The 16,929-nt window shown below is 41.1% G+C and overlaps 2 protein-coding genes across 7 annotated transcripts in view; one reads left to right on the top strand and one right to left on the bottom strand.

Moving 5' to 3' along the window:
* Positions 1–9,307, bottom strand: part of LOC126471726 (zinc finger protein-like 1) — a 45,175-nt gene extending 35,868 nt beyond the window's left edge. The window contains exon 1 of the mRNA XM_050099884.1: positions 9,064–9,307. Coding sequence (XP_049955841.1) covers positions 9,064–9,165 — 102 coding nt within the window. The 5' untranslated portion in view covers positions 9,166–9,307. The remainder of the gene's footprint in view (positions 1–9,063) is intronic.
* A 3,985-nt stretch (positions 9,308–13,292) lies between these two features.
* Positions 13,293–16,929, top strand: part of LOC126471670 (telomeric repeat-binding factor 2-interacting protein 1-like) — a 196,281-nt gene continuing 192,644 nt past the window's right edge. For all 6 annotated transcript variants that reach the window (XR_007586363.1, XR_007586364.1, XM_050099880.1 and 3 more), the window contains exon 1: positions 13,293–13,500. Coding sequence is in view for 4 of the 6 variants with exons in the window: in XM_050099880.1 (XP_049955837.1) it covers positions 13,348–13,500 (153 nt within the window). In the remaining 2 variants the exon portion in view is untranslated. The remainder of the gene's footprint in view (positions 13,501–16,929) is intronic.

The raw sequence follows: 16,929 nt of genomic DNA, 5'->3' as shown, positions 1-16,929 counted from the left end.
CTTGCTCACCAGATGGTAGAGCTTTGTCAGGACCGACTCTCCCAAGTTTGTCAGTAGTTCTAAAGGAATGTTGTCTACTCCGGGGGCCTTGTTTCGACTCAGGTCTTTCAGTGCTCTGTCAAACTCTTCACGCAATATCATATCTCCCATTTCATCTTCATCTACATCCTCTTCCATTTCCATAATATTGTCCTCAAGTACATCGCCCTTGTATAGACCCTCTATATACTCCTTCCACCTTTCTGCCTTCCCTTCTTTGCTTAGAACTGGGTTTCCATATGAGCTCTTGATATTCATACAAGTGCTTCTCTTTTCTCCAAAGGTCTCTCTAATTTTCCTGTAGGCAGTATCTGTCTTACCGCTAGTGAGATAAGCCTCTACATTCTTACATTTGTCCTCTAGCCATCCCTGCTTAGCCATTTTGCACTTCCTGTCGATCTCATTTTTGAGACGTTTGTATTCCTTTTTGCCTGCTTCATTTACTGCATTTTTATATTTTCTCCTTTCATCAATTAAATTCAATATTTCTTCTGTTACCCAAGGATTTCTACTACCCCTCGTCTTTTTACCTACTTGATCCTCTGCTGCCTTCACCACTTCATCCCTCAAAGCTACCCATTCTTCTTCTACTGTATTTCTTTCCCCCATTCTTGCCAATTGTTCCGTTATGCTCTCCCTGAAAGTCTGTACAACGTCTGGTTTAGTCAGTTTATCCAGGTCCCATCTCCTTAAATTCCCACCTTTTTGCAGTTTCTTCAGTTTTAATCTACAGTTCATAACCAATAGATTGTGGTCAGAGTACGTGTCTGCCCCTGGAAAAGTCTTACAACTTAAAACCTGGTTCCTAAATCTCTGTTTTACCATTATATAATCTATCTGAAACCTGTCAGTATCTCCAGATTTCTTCCATGTATACAATCTTCTTTTATGATTCTTGAACAAAGTGTTAGCTATGATTAGGTTGTGCTCTGTGAAAAATTCCACCAGGCGGCTTCCTCTTTCGTTTCTTACCCCCAATCCATATTCACCTACTACGTTTCCTTCTCTCCCTTTTCTTACTGACGAATTCCAGTCACCCATGACTATTAAATTTTCATCTCCCTTCACTATCTGAATAATTTCTTTTATTTCATCATACATTTCTTCAATTTCTTCATCATCTGCTGAGTTAGTAGGCATATAAACTTGCACCACTGTGGGCTTCGTATCTATCTTGGCCACAATAATACATTCACTATGCTGTTTGTAGTAGCTTACCTGCATTCCTATTTTCCTATTCATTATTAAATCTACTCCTGCATTACCCCTATTTGATTTTGTATTTATAACCCTGTATTCACCTGACCAAAAGTCTTGTTCCTCCTGCCACCGAACTTCACTAATTCCCACTATATCTAACTTTAACCTATCCATTTCCCTTTTTAAATTTTCTAACCTACCTGCCCGATTAAGGGATCTGACATTCCACGCTCCGATCCATAGAACGCCAGTTTTCATTCTAGTGATGACGACATCCTCTTGAGTAGTCCCCGCCCGGAGATCCGAATGGGGGACTATTTTACCTCCGGAATGTTTTACCCAAGAGGACGCCATCATCATTTAACCATACAGTAAAGCTGCAAGCCCTCGGGAAAAACTACGGCTGTAGTTTCCCCTTGCTTTCAGCCGTTCACAGTACTAGCACAGCAAGGCCGTTTTGGTTAGTGTTACAAGGCCAGGTCAGTCAATCATCCAGACTGTTGCCCCTGCAATTACTGAAAAGGCTGCTGCCCCTCTTCAGGACCCACACGTTTGTCTGGCCTCTCAACAGATACCCCTCCGCTGTGGTTGCACCTACCGTACGGCTATCTGTATCGCTGAGGTACACAAGCCTCCCCACCAACGGCAAGGTCCATGGTTCATGGGTAGAGGATGAGATTAGCGACTGGTAAATAAGGAAGGCAGCAGCATGATCTGCACCCCAAGAGGGGTAGGCGAGGAAGTAGGAAGCATTAAGCTTTTGGATTAAGACTGCCTTTAGTTTATGAATATGGTAGGAGGCATGTCAGCTTTTTACCAAAGAAGAGATCCAAAAATCAAGAATAGGCAACAACTTCCACGTGCTGCATACCCAAATTGAATTCTGGGTCAGAATGGACCATAGTATGACAGAAATGCAAGACTTGCATTTTACCAAATGCAAAAGCCATCAACAAACAACACAGAAGTGACCGTTGATTCGACAGATCACTATGACTTTGATGACGATAATAAAGTATGGAGTCCTGCAGGAGGTGTTCTCTTGGACTGGTGGGGAGGTGAGTAACATACCAATTGTAACTCAAAACAACCGGTGCAATAAAAACTGATAAATTATAATTGGTCGGGGCACTCAGGAACCCCAGTCACCTTTTTTTAAAAAAAGAAGGGTGGAGGTCAAACCCAGATTTGGAGGCCAAACATTAATGAACCAAAATATGTGGTGTAAAAGAAAGGAACAAAGTGGAAGTTGCCAGAATTCACATCCTATGAGCAAGCTAGATTGTCAGCAGGGAATCTGTCCTGGGCAATAAGTTGGAAAAAAGATATATCCTGAGATTAAAATTGCAGCACAGGAAAGGAAGTAGTACTGCAATGGCTTGGGGACAAATGCCTGCCATGCACACACTTCTCAACAGAGTAATGAGCCACCTGAGGAGTAGATGAGGACGAGAAGGGAGACATGATACTGTGAGAACAACATGAGAGAGCACTGAAAAACACAAGTTGAAATGAGGCACCTGATGCAGACAACATTCTTTCGAAATTTTGGAGTCCCAGTTATGACAAAACAGTTCCACCAGGTAAGCAAGATATCCAGACTTGCAAAATATCCTGACTTCCAGTAGAATGTAATAATTTCAATTTCAAAGCAGGAAGTTGCCAAGAGATGTGAATATTACAGTAGCATCAGTTTAATAAGTCAAGGTTGCGAAAGACTGCCATGAACTGTTTATAGAAAAATGAAAAGACTGGTAGAAGCTGATCCCAGGAAAGATTTTCAGCTCCACAGTAATGCATGAACAAGTGAGGCAATGCTGACTATATGACTTATCTACAACACACAGTGCCAACATACTATTTGCGGAACAGCTACCAATACAATATTGAAAAAGCATAAGTTTTAGTCTATGGTCACAATTCATTTATTTTGCCTATTGGCTACCAGATTATACATTACCATCTTCAGTATTCCTACTTGGAGAGCGAGCATGATGACTGTGTGCCAGGGGATGGCGTGAGGGCAGTGCTTTTGTTTTGTTTTAGGGTGCAAAAACAACTGAGGTCATACGAGCCCATGTCAGAACCTTAGAACACTAAAAAAGTCTACATGTGAAGCCCAGTCAATGGAAGAAAGGCAGCTAAAGACAGGGAGTTGGAGAAAGGTCCATAAAATATGTCATAGAGAAACGCAGGTCCTGATCGAAAGATTAAATGTCCATTGCAATATTGCTATGACGATAAAAAGTAAAACACAGTCAACAGCCTGTGGGTTGTTCACTAAAACGGCCGATAACTCAGGTGGCAAACAAATGAGAATGAAAAAAAAGGGGGGCATGCCATCAGGAAATGGCGAACCATCAAGGGTTGAGGCCAATGAGCACATAGTGGAGGGGAGCACCACTTAACAAATGGTGATGGCTAAAAATACAGTGCCCAATATGCAACCTAGCTAAACCAATCTCCGAACTGTGAGAGAACTGAGAGGAGGTCGTCCAATTCAATGGGAGAGGCTTAATTCCCCATAACTTGTTACCATGAAGGGAGGACCAGCGATGGTGCCAAAGTGACACCACCTGCCGACAGACAGCAACACAGGGATCATCAGAGGGAATGGAAGAACTAGCAGGATGAGGTACGAGAACTGCACAGAATCAGCGGCCTCATTTTTCATCAGACTGACGTGACCAGGAGCCCACATAAACATCACAGTGGCACCATCAAGAATGATAAAGTGACAGCTTTCCTGGACCCTTTGCACTAATGGAAGGATGGTGACAGTGCGCTGACATTCTGAAGGGCACTGAGAGAGTCAGAGCAGATGCTGCAATTGAAAAGCCTATGTCTCCAAATGTACTTTATGGTCTGATACAGGGCAAAGAACTATGCTGTAAATATTAAGCTGTGCTCCGGAAGCCGATACCGAAACTCATTGGCCCCAATGATGAAGGCACGCCCAACTCCACGGTCAGTCCGAGAGCCATCAGTGTACACAAAGGTACAATCGCGAAGTTCCGTGCGAAGGTCATGAAACTTAAAGTGATAGAGTGAGGCTGGAGTAATGTCTTTGGGAAGCAAATTAAAGTGAAGGTGAACATGGACCGCTGCACAAAGCCAAAGTGGTGAAGGGTTCACACCCATTGGGAAAGTGGCAGGTACTGTGAAGTTAAGCTGCCAGAGCATGAGGTGAAAGCGAACTCCAAGATGTAACAGAGAAGAGGGACGGGTCCCATACTGGCGATCAAAGGAGTCATCGCAGAAGAGGGAGTAGGGTGGGTTGCCAGGCATGGCAGACAAACAGCATGAGTATCTGCTGAGGAGAAAGTCAAGGAGATATGACAGTGGTAGTTTGGCAGCTTTGACAGACAGAATCTCAACCAGGCTAGTGCAAAAGGTGCCAGTAGCCAAACAGATGCCACGATGGTGGACAGTATTGAGACGACGTAAGAGGGACGGATGTGCAGCTGCTTAAATGAAACACCAATAGTCTAGTTTCGAACAGACAAGGGACTGAAACAAACAAAGGAGGGTGGTCTGATCCACTCCCCAGGAAATACTGTTGAGATCATATAGGACATTGAGGGACTGTGTACAGTGGGTGGCCAGGTAAGGTACTTGGGAGGACCAAGAAAGTTTCCTGTTGAGCATGAGCCCCAGGAATTTCAAAGTTTCAATGAACAGAAGAGCAACAGGCACAAGATGTAAAGACAGTGGAAGAAACCAATTGCGCTGCCAGAAATTTGTCAGTGGAAAAGCGAAAACCACTACCGATGCTCCATGAGTACAGAGATCAAGACATCGCTGAAGATGCCACTCAAGGAGACAAGTCCATGGATAACTGCAATAGATCACAAAATTATGAACAAAACAGTAGACGGAGATGCCTGAAGGCAGACAAGCCATTATGGGGTTGATGGCAATAGCAAAGGGACGACATCCGGGATGGAATCCTGAGGCACACCGTTTTCCTTGATAAAGGTACCCAACAAGAAAAAGCCCACATGTACCTTGAAAACTCGGTCTTTTGAGTATTCCTGAATTAAATGGGGCATGCATGAGTGGTGTAGAGAGTACAGAAGATGTCAGTCCTCCAGCAGGTGTCATAGACTTTCTCCAAATCGAAAAACATGGCCACAGTCTGGTATTTCTGCAGAAAACCATTCATGACATGAGTGGACAAGGTAATGAGACAGTCAACCACAGAACGGCGTGCTCGAAGTCCACACTGTGCAGTGGTAAGTAAATTGCGAAATTCACGCAACCATAGCAGCCGGGCATGAATCATATGTTCCACCACCTTGCAAACACAGATGGTGAGAGAAGTGGGTGTTTGTTCTTGCCAGGCTTGGGTATGGGTATGACAGGAAGTACCATGCCACAGATGCAGACCGGTGGGAGCAGTATTACGCTGCAGGGGCCATTCACTAGGACTTCCAAGAGTCATGTGGTAATAATTGGAGGCACTGTGACAGCTGTGAACTACATCAAAATTGTGGATCAACCGCATCCCTTCATGCTTGATGTCTTCTCTGATGGAAATGGCACCTTCCAGCAGATAACTGTCCTTGTCACAAAGCCAGATTCATTTTACAGTGGTTTGTGCAGCATAACAGTAATCTCACAACATGTCGGTCACCAAAGTCACCCGATCTGAAGCCTATGGAGCACAGCTGGGATGCTATTAGGCATCAGCTCCACACCCACAAATTATCAGCCCATAACGGGTCAATGGAGGCGTCTGATCTCACCCGTTGGCTTTGGCCTGTGACATAAGGGTGTTGTGGTGTGTGACTTCATGGTGGCGGGGAGTTTAGTTTATGAGTGTGTTGTGTTTGTAGATGTCGTCTTGTTGCAGCCGGAGGTGTCCCCTGGTGGTGTGTGTATTGGGTTCATTTGGGTATCGCTACTTGAACTGGACACTTATCGGTCGTGACTGTTATAGAAGAATTGGTTTCAGTGAGTTAAGAATTAAGTTTCTGTTGTGTTTATGTTATTGCAGTGTCATTTGCTGCTTGTCACGTGGTAAGTCATTTAATTTAATTTGTGATTGCTTTTGTTAGGTATGGACATGACTTCTAAGTACAATAGTGTGCGTCTGCGAGCTGAAATGGGGGATGATATGCTGTCCCTCATTAAGTTCCTGCAATTATTTGGGCTTCTTGTGAAATGCGGCGTGTGCAAGTAGAATGTGTGGTTAGCCAGAGTTCTGGTGTCTCAGACCAGGGACTGCTAAATGTGGCGGTGCCGAAGGGATAACCTCTGGCGCTCCATAAGGCGTGGTACCTGGTTCGAGAGATCTAGGTTGGGCAGAGAGAGATAGTTTTGATGACTTATTATTTTTGTTATAGATACTCCCATAGTTTTTGTGCGCATGAGACTTGTGTGAGCAAGAGGACAGTTTTAGGTTGGTTTTCATGTTTAGGGAAGTCTATTCTGAATATATTAAGTACAGGGGTAAGCTGGGTGGGCCTGAGGTGAGGGCTGAGGTTGCCAAGTTGCAGTTTGGTAAGAGGAAATATGAGAGGGATAAGTCTCCGGATGGTTTACGGACGTGGGGGGCCGTTGTTTCTGGGGGTTGGTATTCAGAATGTATTTTTAGGGTTTTGGAGGGGTGTACGAAGAGGGAACTGGTGGGGTTAATTTGAAACATAGTCTTCCTGTATTCAGAACCAGAATTATACCAATGTGCCACTTTGATGGAGCATGCATTTAAGTCACTGAATGTGTACTCAATGAGATGGGAACAAAATGAAGAATAGCATAAGTGTTTCTAATCTGTGAATCACATATAACACTATTACATAATCAATCACATATGCCTAGAAGTCAACACACAGTCCTCTTCCTTGTAATAACCGCAACAATGCACAACCACTGATGGTCACCCCCATTATCTCTTTTTACATTCGTTCATATCTAAATTAACACACTAAGTGTGATATGAGAATGACAGTCAGACCACTTAACCAAGTGATTGCCTTTCTGTTTTGGTAAAATAAGTTGAGAGAATTTAATGTGGTGCATTGTTCAATTACATTGGGAATCTCTGTGTAACATTACAATGGATAGAAAGCCATGAATTTACCCACAAATAACATCAAGTATGCCTCACTCAACAATGAGGAAGATTAGTAGATCCACGACCAATGTTAATGTCCAAGCACACAACAGCAGCTAATACTTCAGAAGACGTATAGAAAACAGTGTCCTCAACTGCAGTCACAAGTATGTCCTGTCATCTAGGTATATACTCTTAATGAGAAGTATAAAGTATCGTATTTTACTAACAGACATGATGGTATTTATTTACGGCAGTACAGAGTTCAAAGTGGATAACACACACATTTGAAATGTCTCAAAAACCAGAGGAAGAATCTTAATAACAATAATGTGAGGAACGCATTACTGCCTACAGTGCTGCAGATATTCTGGACATATTAATTACTGAAAAACAAGAGTATCTGTTGATATCTAGTTTTAGCAGGTATTACAAAGTATGTGAAGGTTGTGCAAGACAGGAGGAAGGCTAGAGACTTCAGGGTTCATTCTGATAAAAGTGTTGAAGCTTTCACAAACTGTGGATTACAAGATCAGGAAAGAAAATTGTTCTTCACTTCCAGAAGCACTATTTCGAAAAGCACTCTAAGATGTTTTGCTGATCCACAACACAATGGTGATCTGACCCACGAAACTTTCAATTGGAAATTGAAAGGTGTTAGAGAGAGAATCAAGCTAATTATCTGATATGATTTAGAACATTGAGGGTGGAACATTTCTTATTCCATGTTGTTGTTCTTGTTGTGGTACTGGTGGCCTTCAGTCCAAAGACTGGTTTGATGTAACTCTCCATGGTAGTCTGTCCTGAGTAAGCTGTAACAGTATTCATCCCCTGGTTTACCTCTACAATTTTTTACACCGTCCCCCCCCCCCCCCATATAAACTTCCCTCACATAACAATAGACAGTTCATTTATACCTCATAAAGTATCATATCAACTGGATCAGTCTAGTTGTGCCACTAATTTCTTTTCTCCTAAATTTGGTTCAGTAATTTCTCATTATTATTCAGCCTACTCACTCAATCTCCAGTATTCTTCTGCAATACCTCATTTAATAAACTTGTTTTCTACTTGTCTGAACTGCTATTCAACTATATTTTACTTCCTAACAAAGTTACACTCTAGACAAATACATTCTGCAAATACTTCCTTAGTTTAAAATTTATATTCGATGTTAATGAATTCTTGTTTATTAGAAATGCTTCTCTTGCTAGAGCCAATCTGCAATTTACTTCCTCTCTATTTCGGCTATCGTCAGTTACTTTGATGCCCAAATAGCAAAATTCACTAGTATTTTCAATGTCATTTCCTAATTAATTTCCTAGGAATCGCCTGATGCAACTGAAAGACTACAAAGGCTACCATTAGGCCTACCCTTGATTTACTTTCGTTGATGGTCATCTGACAACACTATCGGTTCCGTTCAACTTATCCTCCAAATCTTTTGCTGTTCCTGACAGAATCACAAAGTCATCGGCAAACCTCAAGGCTCTTAATTGATGGTCATCTGACAACACTATCGGTTCCGTTCAACTGCTCCTCCAAATCTTTTGCTGTTCCTGACAGAATCACAAAGTCATCGGCAAACCTCAAGGCTCTTAATTTCTTTCAATGTAGAACTTAAATTCCTTCAAATCCTTATTCCATATTGAACGTAATTCAGGAAATGTCATACTCTGCTATTTTGTGAAGCAACTGCTACGTGTAAGAGCTCGTATTTAAGGCAAGGGTAATTCAGTCAGTGTTTTGTAGCAGCTCGCACTTACTTTTGGGTGATTTGTGACCATACAATTTTCGCAGACATTTACTCGGTGTTCGAAACAAAATTGATTCGTTACTCTTCGTTTTGGACATTTGCAGAGACCCATAACTATTAAGGCACTTCAAATGCAATGTAACTCACTATAATGCACATAAACACACGTTACAAACGGAGCAACATCACACAAACATTCATCACTCGACAACTTCACTACCGGGCCACGTCCATACAACAAACACCTGACAAACCCTTCCCAGACTTTAAGCAGCAAAGACAAACCTACGTATAACACTGGAACAAAAACAAAGCAAGACAGATACTACTGTTTAGTGCTAATGTATCGACAAACGTAAGTCGACGATGTGGAACATCGTGAAATGGGACGTGTCAAAACAAAACGAAAGTGCAGAGGACGTAGGTGAAGCAAGAAAAGTGATAATTTGATCTTGATCAAAAACTTTCTACATTCAACACTGCACTTTATAGACTGTGTGTAGAGAAAGTATTTTTATCTTTCCGTAGTCCCTGTACCCCAAGCCGGTTCTCTCAAGGTACAGAATGGGATCACTAGGTACTGTAAATGGTGGAAGGAAAACAGGTATAGCAGACAGCGGGAGAAGAATGCCTGTGAGGCCTGAGATGAGAAGTGGGAAAGCTGCTTTCCTTACTTTCTACCGAGCGAGGTGGCGCAGTGGTTAGCACACTGGACTCGCGTTCGGGAGGATGACGGTTGAATCCCGCGTTCGATAATCCTAATTTAGGTTTTCCGTGATTTCCCTAAATCGCTCCAGGCAAATGCCGGGATGGTTCCTTTGAAAGGGCACGGCCGACTTCCTTTCCTGTCCTTCCCTAATCCGATGAGACCGATGACCTCGCTGTCTGGTCTCCTCACCCAAAAACAACCCAACCAACCTTACTTTCTGCCTCACAGCTGCCAGTGGCCCGCGTTATTGTCCGTCTGAAAAATATTGCCTTAGTCCTTACTTAGTTTTTCTGTGTTGGATTTCCTTATTCATCGTTGATGTTCTCGGTTTTTATTTTATTGAAGGGTTGTATTTACTAGTTTTTTAAATCTATTTTGTTTCCGGTTTTGTTTCGTTGTTGGTTTGCTTTGGCAAAGAACAGTACTTAATTCAGAGACTATTTCTTGTGCCTCTGCGATCTATTAAGACCGCAAGAAAGAGAGGGCAGTTCATAGCGATGGAAGCCTATGGAAGTAATAAAAAGTAGTTCAAAAGCTAATGAAATAAAATGAAGCACTGACTAAAAATAGTATAATTTCACCTGAAATAACAAAATCCTAGGATTTTTATGTCACTTATCACTACTTTCACCTCTGGCAATGTCTGTTGGTGTGAAAATCGTAGAGATTTACTATGGTTTGTAAGGTATGTTAAACTGTAGGTCCGCCTATAACTGGCTGGGTAAGTAAGTTTAAAGTTCAGAGAAGGGCAATGCATACCACCTCAAACATGAGGATGTGTAGTAAAGCACTAGGCTGTTCAAAATAGTCTTCAAGTTGATGCCTCTTTTGCTTTACTTACGTATTTAGAAATAAGATGATGTGCATTTTTCATAGAAATGACAATTAGATGTTTTAATTAGCACATATTTGACGATTTTTATATTAAAAAACAGTTTCCAATACTACCGACTTTTTCTTTACATATTCAAAGAAATGCTCATCGAAAAGGCAAGTTTGTTTAAAAATTTGAATCCACGGGGAATATATACTAGGCTTCTCAAATGGCATTTGAGCACTCTGCCAGAGAACCACACTGTTTGTCAGAAAACGTATCTTATTCTCGTCTATTAAAGATGGATAGTAAACTTCAGTGTCAACACTCTCAAGAATTTTTCAGGGTTGCATTGAACTGCTTTGGGAAACTGAAATTTGAGTTTTGAACTTCATGTATCATAAATAAATAAGAAATTACAAAAATACAATTGTTGTGACGCTTCCTTGTGAGTCAAGTACAGAGCTTCTAATGTGCCAATGCTCTTCATAGTAATAATGAGAAGTAACGAGTTTCCATGATCTGCTGATACATTAGGAAGACTATACAAAATTTTGGGATTCTGGATTCAAGTGGAAGGAATGTGGAAACAAAAGGAAAATTTTGACTGGGTCCTTTTTTTTTTTTTTTTTTTTTTTTGGATCGCTAGCACCGACATAGAAATTCTTGTAATGTAAATATGCATGCAAATAGTTACATTCCCATTAAAAAATAAAAAAAATAAACAGACGAGAAAACCCAAAGTTTGACGATGTTTCATGGTATAAAACAAGACATTTATCGGTAATCAATGCTGACCATGTAATTCCCCATTTCTCCCAGTTTACTAGATAATCAAACAATTCACAGGTGTATTGTCAGTTTACAGTGTCCAGTAGACACAAACTTTCGGCACTCACACATGTCACCATCCTCGGGTTATATACTGAAATATTGTACCCGCTGGACACTATGAATTGACAGTACCTGCATTCTTAGTCCAGTAGAGTGTGCCATGTCCCCAGTCGCAAGCGGGATAATGTAGTTTCTATACACTGTATACTCTCTTCTGGGTAAGTGTCATCCACAGACAAATGTCAGACACATCTCTTCACTACCAAGGACATTAGAAGGTCGTACTGTGCTACAATATCATATTCCAACCTATCATTCATTCATACAGTCAACATTACAATGGTGGCTCGACCCATCAAATTGGTAATCCGCCAGTATGCCCCCAAATCCCTCCCCAAACATCCATTGTAGCACCATCTTGCACGTAGCAGGAATCAACTGAATGGAATGGCATACAGTAAATGCTCACAGGACCTGACTGAATATTCTTGAGTTCAGAATATAATCTTCTCTGTTTATAAGCTGCATCACTTTGAATAAAGTACTTGAGGTTTCGACACTGCCTCTGCCATCATCACGAGGAGTAGAAACCGTTGACGTCTGGGGCTGTGACGGTGTTCTCGTTACATAGGCGCGATGGCAGCGCCTGAAACCTTCGAGAGAAGCAGAACTGGTTTAAGGTTCAAGCGACACAAGTGGCCAGTTGGGGCACCAAACTGAGAGGGGTGTCAAAAGTGCATAAGTGCAAAATTTATGTACCGGGTATGACATAATGAGCAGTGAAAACTCACTTCGGTGGAAGTGTATGGGTAATGTGGTGGGTGCCCGATGATATGTCACGAAATCAAAATCCCTTTAATATACAGACAATTTTGCAGTAATTTGAAGTACAGTAAGTTCATATTCCACACTATAATGCTGCTGAAATACTTTGCGTTTCCACAAATGCTGTGTTCATTTAACTGTAATCGGTATTAAAAGGAATAGCTGAAGCCTGTATTTAGATTCATTTCATAAGATTTAAGAACATTTCTGCCGCTTAAGTACTGATTCACTTACAAAGATGAAGAAAAAGACATTTTATTTTGATATAGCGCTCTCTAATCACGTACACATGCAAACGAGTCGAAACCTGTGCTGTAGAATAAATTTCACTAAATGAGAATATTTTGCTGTTGCTTTAGTTGATGAAGTTGCTGGGTATATGGTAGGAGAAGCTACATGAGACCAGTAAGTTAAATGGCATTTAACGTGTCTGATAATTACACCAGTACTGTTTGTCCACAGGCTAGTTGTGCAGAACAACGTTATCGCGCGACACATCTTCCTACAGACGGAAACAGAATTTCGAAAACCGTTTTTCGCTGTCGTTTTTACACGTCGCCTGGAAAACGCTGTTATAGTTCATGATTTAGTCAGCACGATCGCTATTTCTCTTTAATTAGAACAGGTATGAACAGCTTCAGTCTAATAGTTCTACTTATCCTTCACTGTACAGAAGGCCACTCCTTCCATATTAGCCGAAAATTTTTAAAAACAAGACGAAACTTGACAGCCCAAGCACGTTTCAAAACCGGTTGCTTTTACATGGGAGCGAAAACCGATTGTGGAATTGGCAAACCGGCAACCATAAGCGGATTTCCAGAATCGATTTTGGGGTGCTTACATGACCACCCAGAATTGGGAAAATGGTTTACGAAATCCGGTTCTGGGAACCCCATGTAAACGGGGTGTATGCTAGTTAGCTGTTCGATCTGTGGTGAGGGTTACCTGTACAAGTTTTCGATATATAAGTTCGATATATAAGGAAGAACGTTTACGATTCGACGTTGTGATGTGTCTTCGCATTGCTGAAGTTCTCTGTATTGTTGTTGTCTATGTTATGTTTTGAGCGCGGGAGAATGAGGTGCAGTGTATGGATAAGGGGATGATAATGCATGACAGCTGACACTGTATCAACGTTTTGTAATAGTGACACCGAAATGTTTGAAATTACGTGCAGTACTACTCTCTTTACTGTTGGGACCTTTCCCATGGTTTTCGTCTTGGAGGAAAATGATGAAAACAAAATTATCGCCCAAATGATCCAGGTGATATGACATGTCATATTAGTAGTCGTAGTATAACAAATTATGTTATATACGTAAGTTTACCGTCTGTGATACAACGTATATTATGTAGAGACCACGTTCTTACTAAATATAGATGTTAACGTGATGTCTGCTATCATAAATGTAAAGATCAAAAGTTTATGATACTAATCAAGCTTAGGCTGCGACATTTTGAGAGATATCTGCATGGTGTAAGGATGAAGCGATAGTTAACTACAGTATCTCCCTATTGCAATTATGGAGGCAGTGTGTGGTAGATGAGCGCATAAACAAGTGATGGATCATGGTATCCCAGTTTATGAACTTTCTTTCTAATTCAGGTATACAACGTGTGTGTCTCTGTGCTCAGATGAACTAATGTTTGCAATCTGTGTTACGGATCTAATTTATGAGCTTGTTCACCACTCGCTGTCTCCACAGTTTGGTAAATGGCTACCTTTACTCATTTCATTATCATTATTTTGCCCAGAAATTTGTAGTATTGTAACCTTAAAAAAGTGCATGTGGTAGAGAGCTGCCCATCCTCTCACTGTAGTACACAAAAAATGTGGTATGTTTGTTAAGAAACAGCACCTGTTACTCAGTAGCTACAAAATTAAGTGCCAAAGGTCTGAAAATTACAGTCAAAACAGTTTTGATGATCAGAAGAGCAATTCTGGAAGTTGTGAGACACTACCATAAACAAATCCAATCTCAAGGCTTCTCATAAAATTTGAGCACTGTTCAGTCATATTTTGAGGCCGTCAGTGGTACAAAAATTAGTGTTAAAAGAAAGTTAAATTAGTCTTCCAAATGTTCCTGCTTCTTTTTATTTGTTTATATGACCATTGAACATTTCGACAACAGTGTGATACAAGCCAGGAAGTACATTATAAAATGTGTAATTGCTTATAAATTATGTAAAGAAAATTATAGTTGTACAAAGAAAAATATTTGCATATACAGGCTGTTTCACAATTTCTACCACAGGCTTCTAGTGATTGTAGAAGAGTCTTAGTGGTTAAAGTTTTGATAAGTGACTATGTCCAGAAATAAAATAAGTTTGATGACAAGATCACTTTCAAATTACCATCTTCATGGTGGAGACCTGTGTGCTTTACAGCAGCTGATCCACCTGGTGACCACGCTGTTCATGTTGCAAGGTGTATCGGTGGTGCGTGCTTACATAACCAAGGTCCACAAACTCTGTTGTGTGCCAAATAATTTCTATTCCTGCCAGAACTCGTGCAAGGAGATCAAATTCCAACTATACAGGAGTCTTATACACAACTCTTCATACTGCCCCATAAGAAAAAAATTGAGAGAGTCGGGTCGACAGAAGCGTCCGATCCCACGCGTCGGCTTTGACCCGTGACGTAAGGGTGCTGTCGTGTGTGACGTCATGACGGCGCGGAGTTTGGTTTGAGTGTGGCTGTCTCCAGTTCTGTTTTATCTTATTTTATTTACTTTTCTGATCTGTTCGTTCTATCCCGTGAGATTTTTTTTTTTAAAAAGACAAAAAACACTAATCAGCTACTGAAGCATCTTTATCTTCTATGGGTTGCAGGGGTTACGACCTCTGGGGAGGTAGGTGGGTATTCATGCATGGCTGTCTTCACTTACACGTTGTAGCTACACAAGGCGTCTAAATTTGTTTATATTTAGTTTGCCCCCCACCCAAAACACCCCATTTCCCGCGCTTGTCCCGTTAATGTCATTAGGCTTCTTGTGGAAAGTGTGTGTGTTTGTTTTTGTTTCCGCCATATTTGTGACGTCATGGGTCAAAGCAGACGGGCAGGATCGGACGCTTCCGTATTTCCGAGAGAGTCAAATCTGACAATCATGATGGACAGGGAGTTGGTCCAGCTCAAGCTATCCACCTTTCACTGTACATTTACTTCAGATGTTCAAGAATGCCAGGTGCAAAATGTGCACATATGCCCTCATGTTGGAACATCATTTGCTGATGGAGTGATTGTGGCAAATCTTCCAATAACTCCACGAGCACCTTCAATAGGAATGTCAGATATAAGGGACCTGTTAGTGCTACAGAAGAATGTACGACGCAGTAAGATGACCATCAATGATACTGGCTGATACATTGATACTGAAATTCACTTGAATCAGTACCGATTTTCAATTAATATATGGGCAAGAATTATTGCTGATAGCCAAATAGCACACTACAAATTGCCAAACAGGTTGACTGGTGCAAGATATCTTCACTTCCTATCGAGTAAGTTACCTGTACTACTAGAGGTGGTACCATTTTAACAGTGGCTGGAGATGCAGTTAATGCATGTGGAACATGAGCCCATTTTCTCTAAAATGTCTCAGAACACCTCATACAAAAATTCAGTGGGTGATGGATTGCCTAGGGATGTCCAGTACATTGGTCAGCTTGTTTCTCCAACCATAATCCCTTGAGTGTTTGTTTGTGGGGACACATGAAATCTTTGATGTATGCAAGCTCCGTTACTGACTTCAGACACTAGAGGAATGTGTTAGCAATGGGTGCCACCACCTCTGTGACCAGCATGGAGTTTTCCGGAGGGTGCATGATTACTTAAGACATCTTCCAGAAGTGTGGCTTACTATGAATGTACACCATATTGAGCATCTCCTCTAGCGATGACTCAGAAGCGCAGGTCATTTATAATAGCAAACAGATTACATTAGAAGCTATGCCATTTCACAGTAACAGAATATGTTCTCATTACTTTACTGCATTCTACAGGTTGTTTGTAATAGCAAAGAGCTTGCAGTAGAAGAGATGTATTTCACAGTAGTGAAGCTGAAAAGGTACTCATAGCTGTTAAGGTATGCATTTTAGGAACCATGTTCACTGGACTTTCTTCTGTTTCTCAGGATATGGAACACTTTTTTTTAGCACCCTGTATCAGAAATGCTGGGATTGTTAATATCTTGGGAACTTTAAATTTGTTTCTACGAGAATTACTAGAAAATATTTTCGTGCTACATCTTGTGGCTTTCATTTGAAGGTGTAATAACCATGGTATATGCACATTTGTAGTACAACAGCAGACCAGAATGCAGTAAGCTAAATATAGGTATATGAGGCCTTAGTACATTTTTAATAAAATGTCTTCATTTATAGTGCTAGGCATTTTCCTCATAATGAATAGTGTGTTACAGCCTAAGTTTGAGTAAATCTTATCGTTGTTGTGGTCTTCAGTCTGAAGGCTGATCTGATGCAGCTCTGCATGCTAATCTATCCTGAGCAAGTCTCTTAAATATTATCTGTGGGATTTTTCCAAGTCATGTATCTGTCTTGTACCACATCCAGGAATCTGTATCTTTTGGGCTGAATTTCCAACATAAAGTCTAAAGCTATCAGTGTGAACTACTCTGGTGGCATGTACCTGCAATTACATTGTTTTGCTTCCATTTATAAACATATTGTTGCTA

This window comes from Schistocerca serialis, chromosome 1, assembly GCF_023864345.2.
Source record: "Schistocerca serialis cubense isolate TAMUIC-IGC-003099 chromosome 1, iqSchSeri2.2, whole genome shotgun sequence".
NCBI lineage: Eukaryota > Metazoa > Arthropoda > Insecta > Orthoptera > Acrididae > Schistocerca > Schistocerca serialis.
Note: the sequence above shows the minus strand (reverse complement) of the source record. Positions and strands in the feature narration are given on the sequence as shown.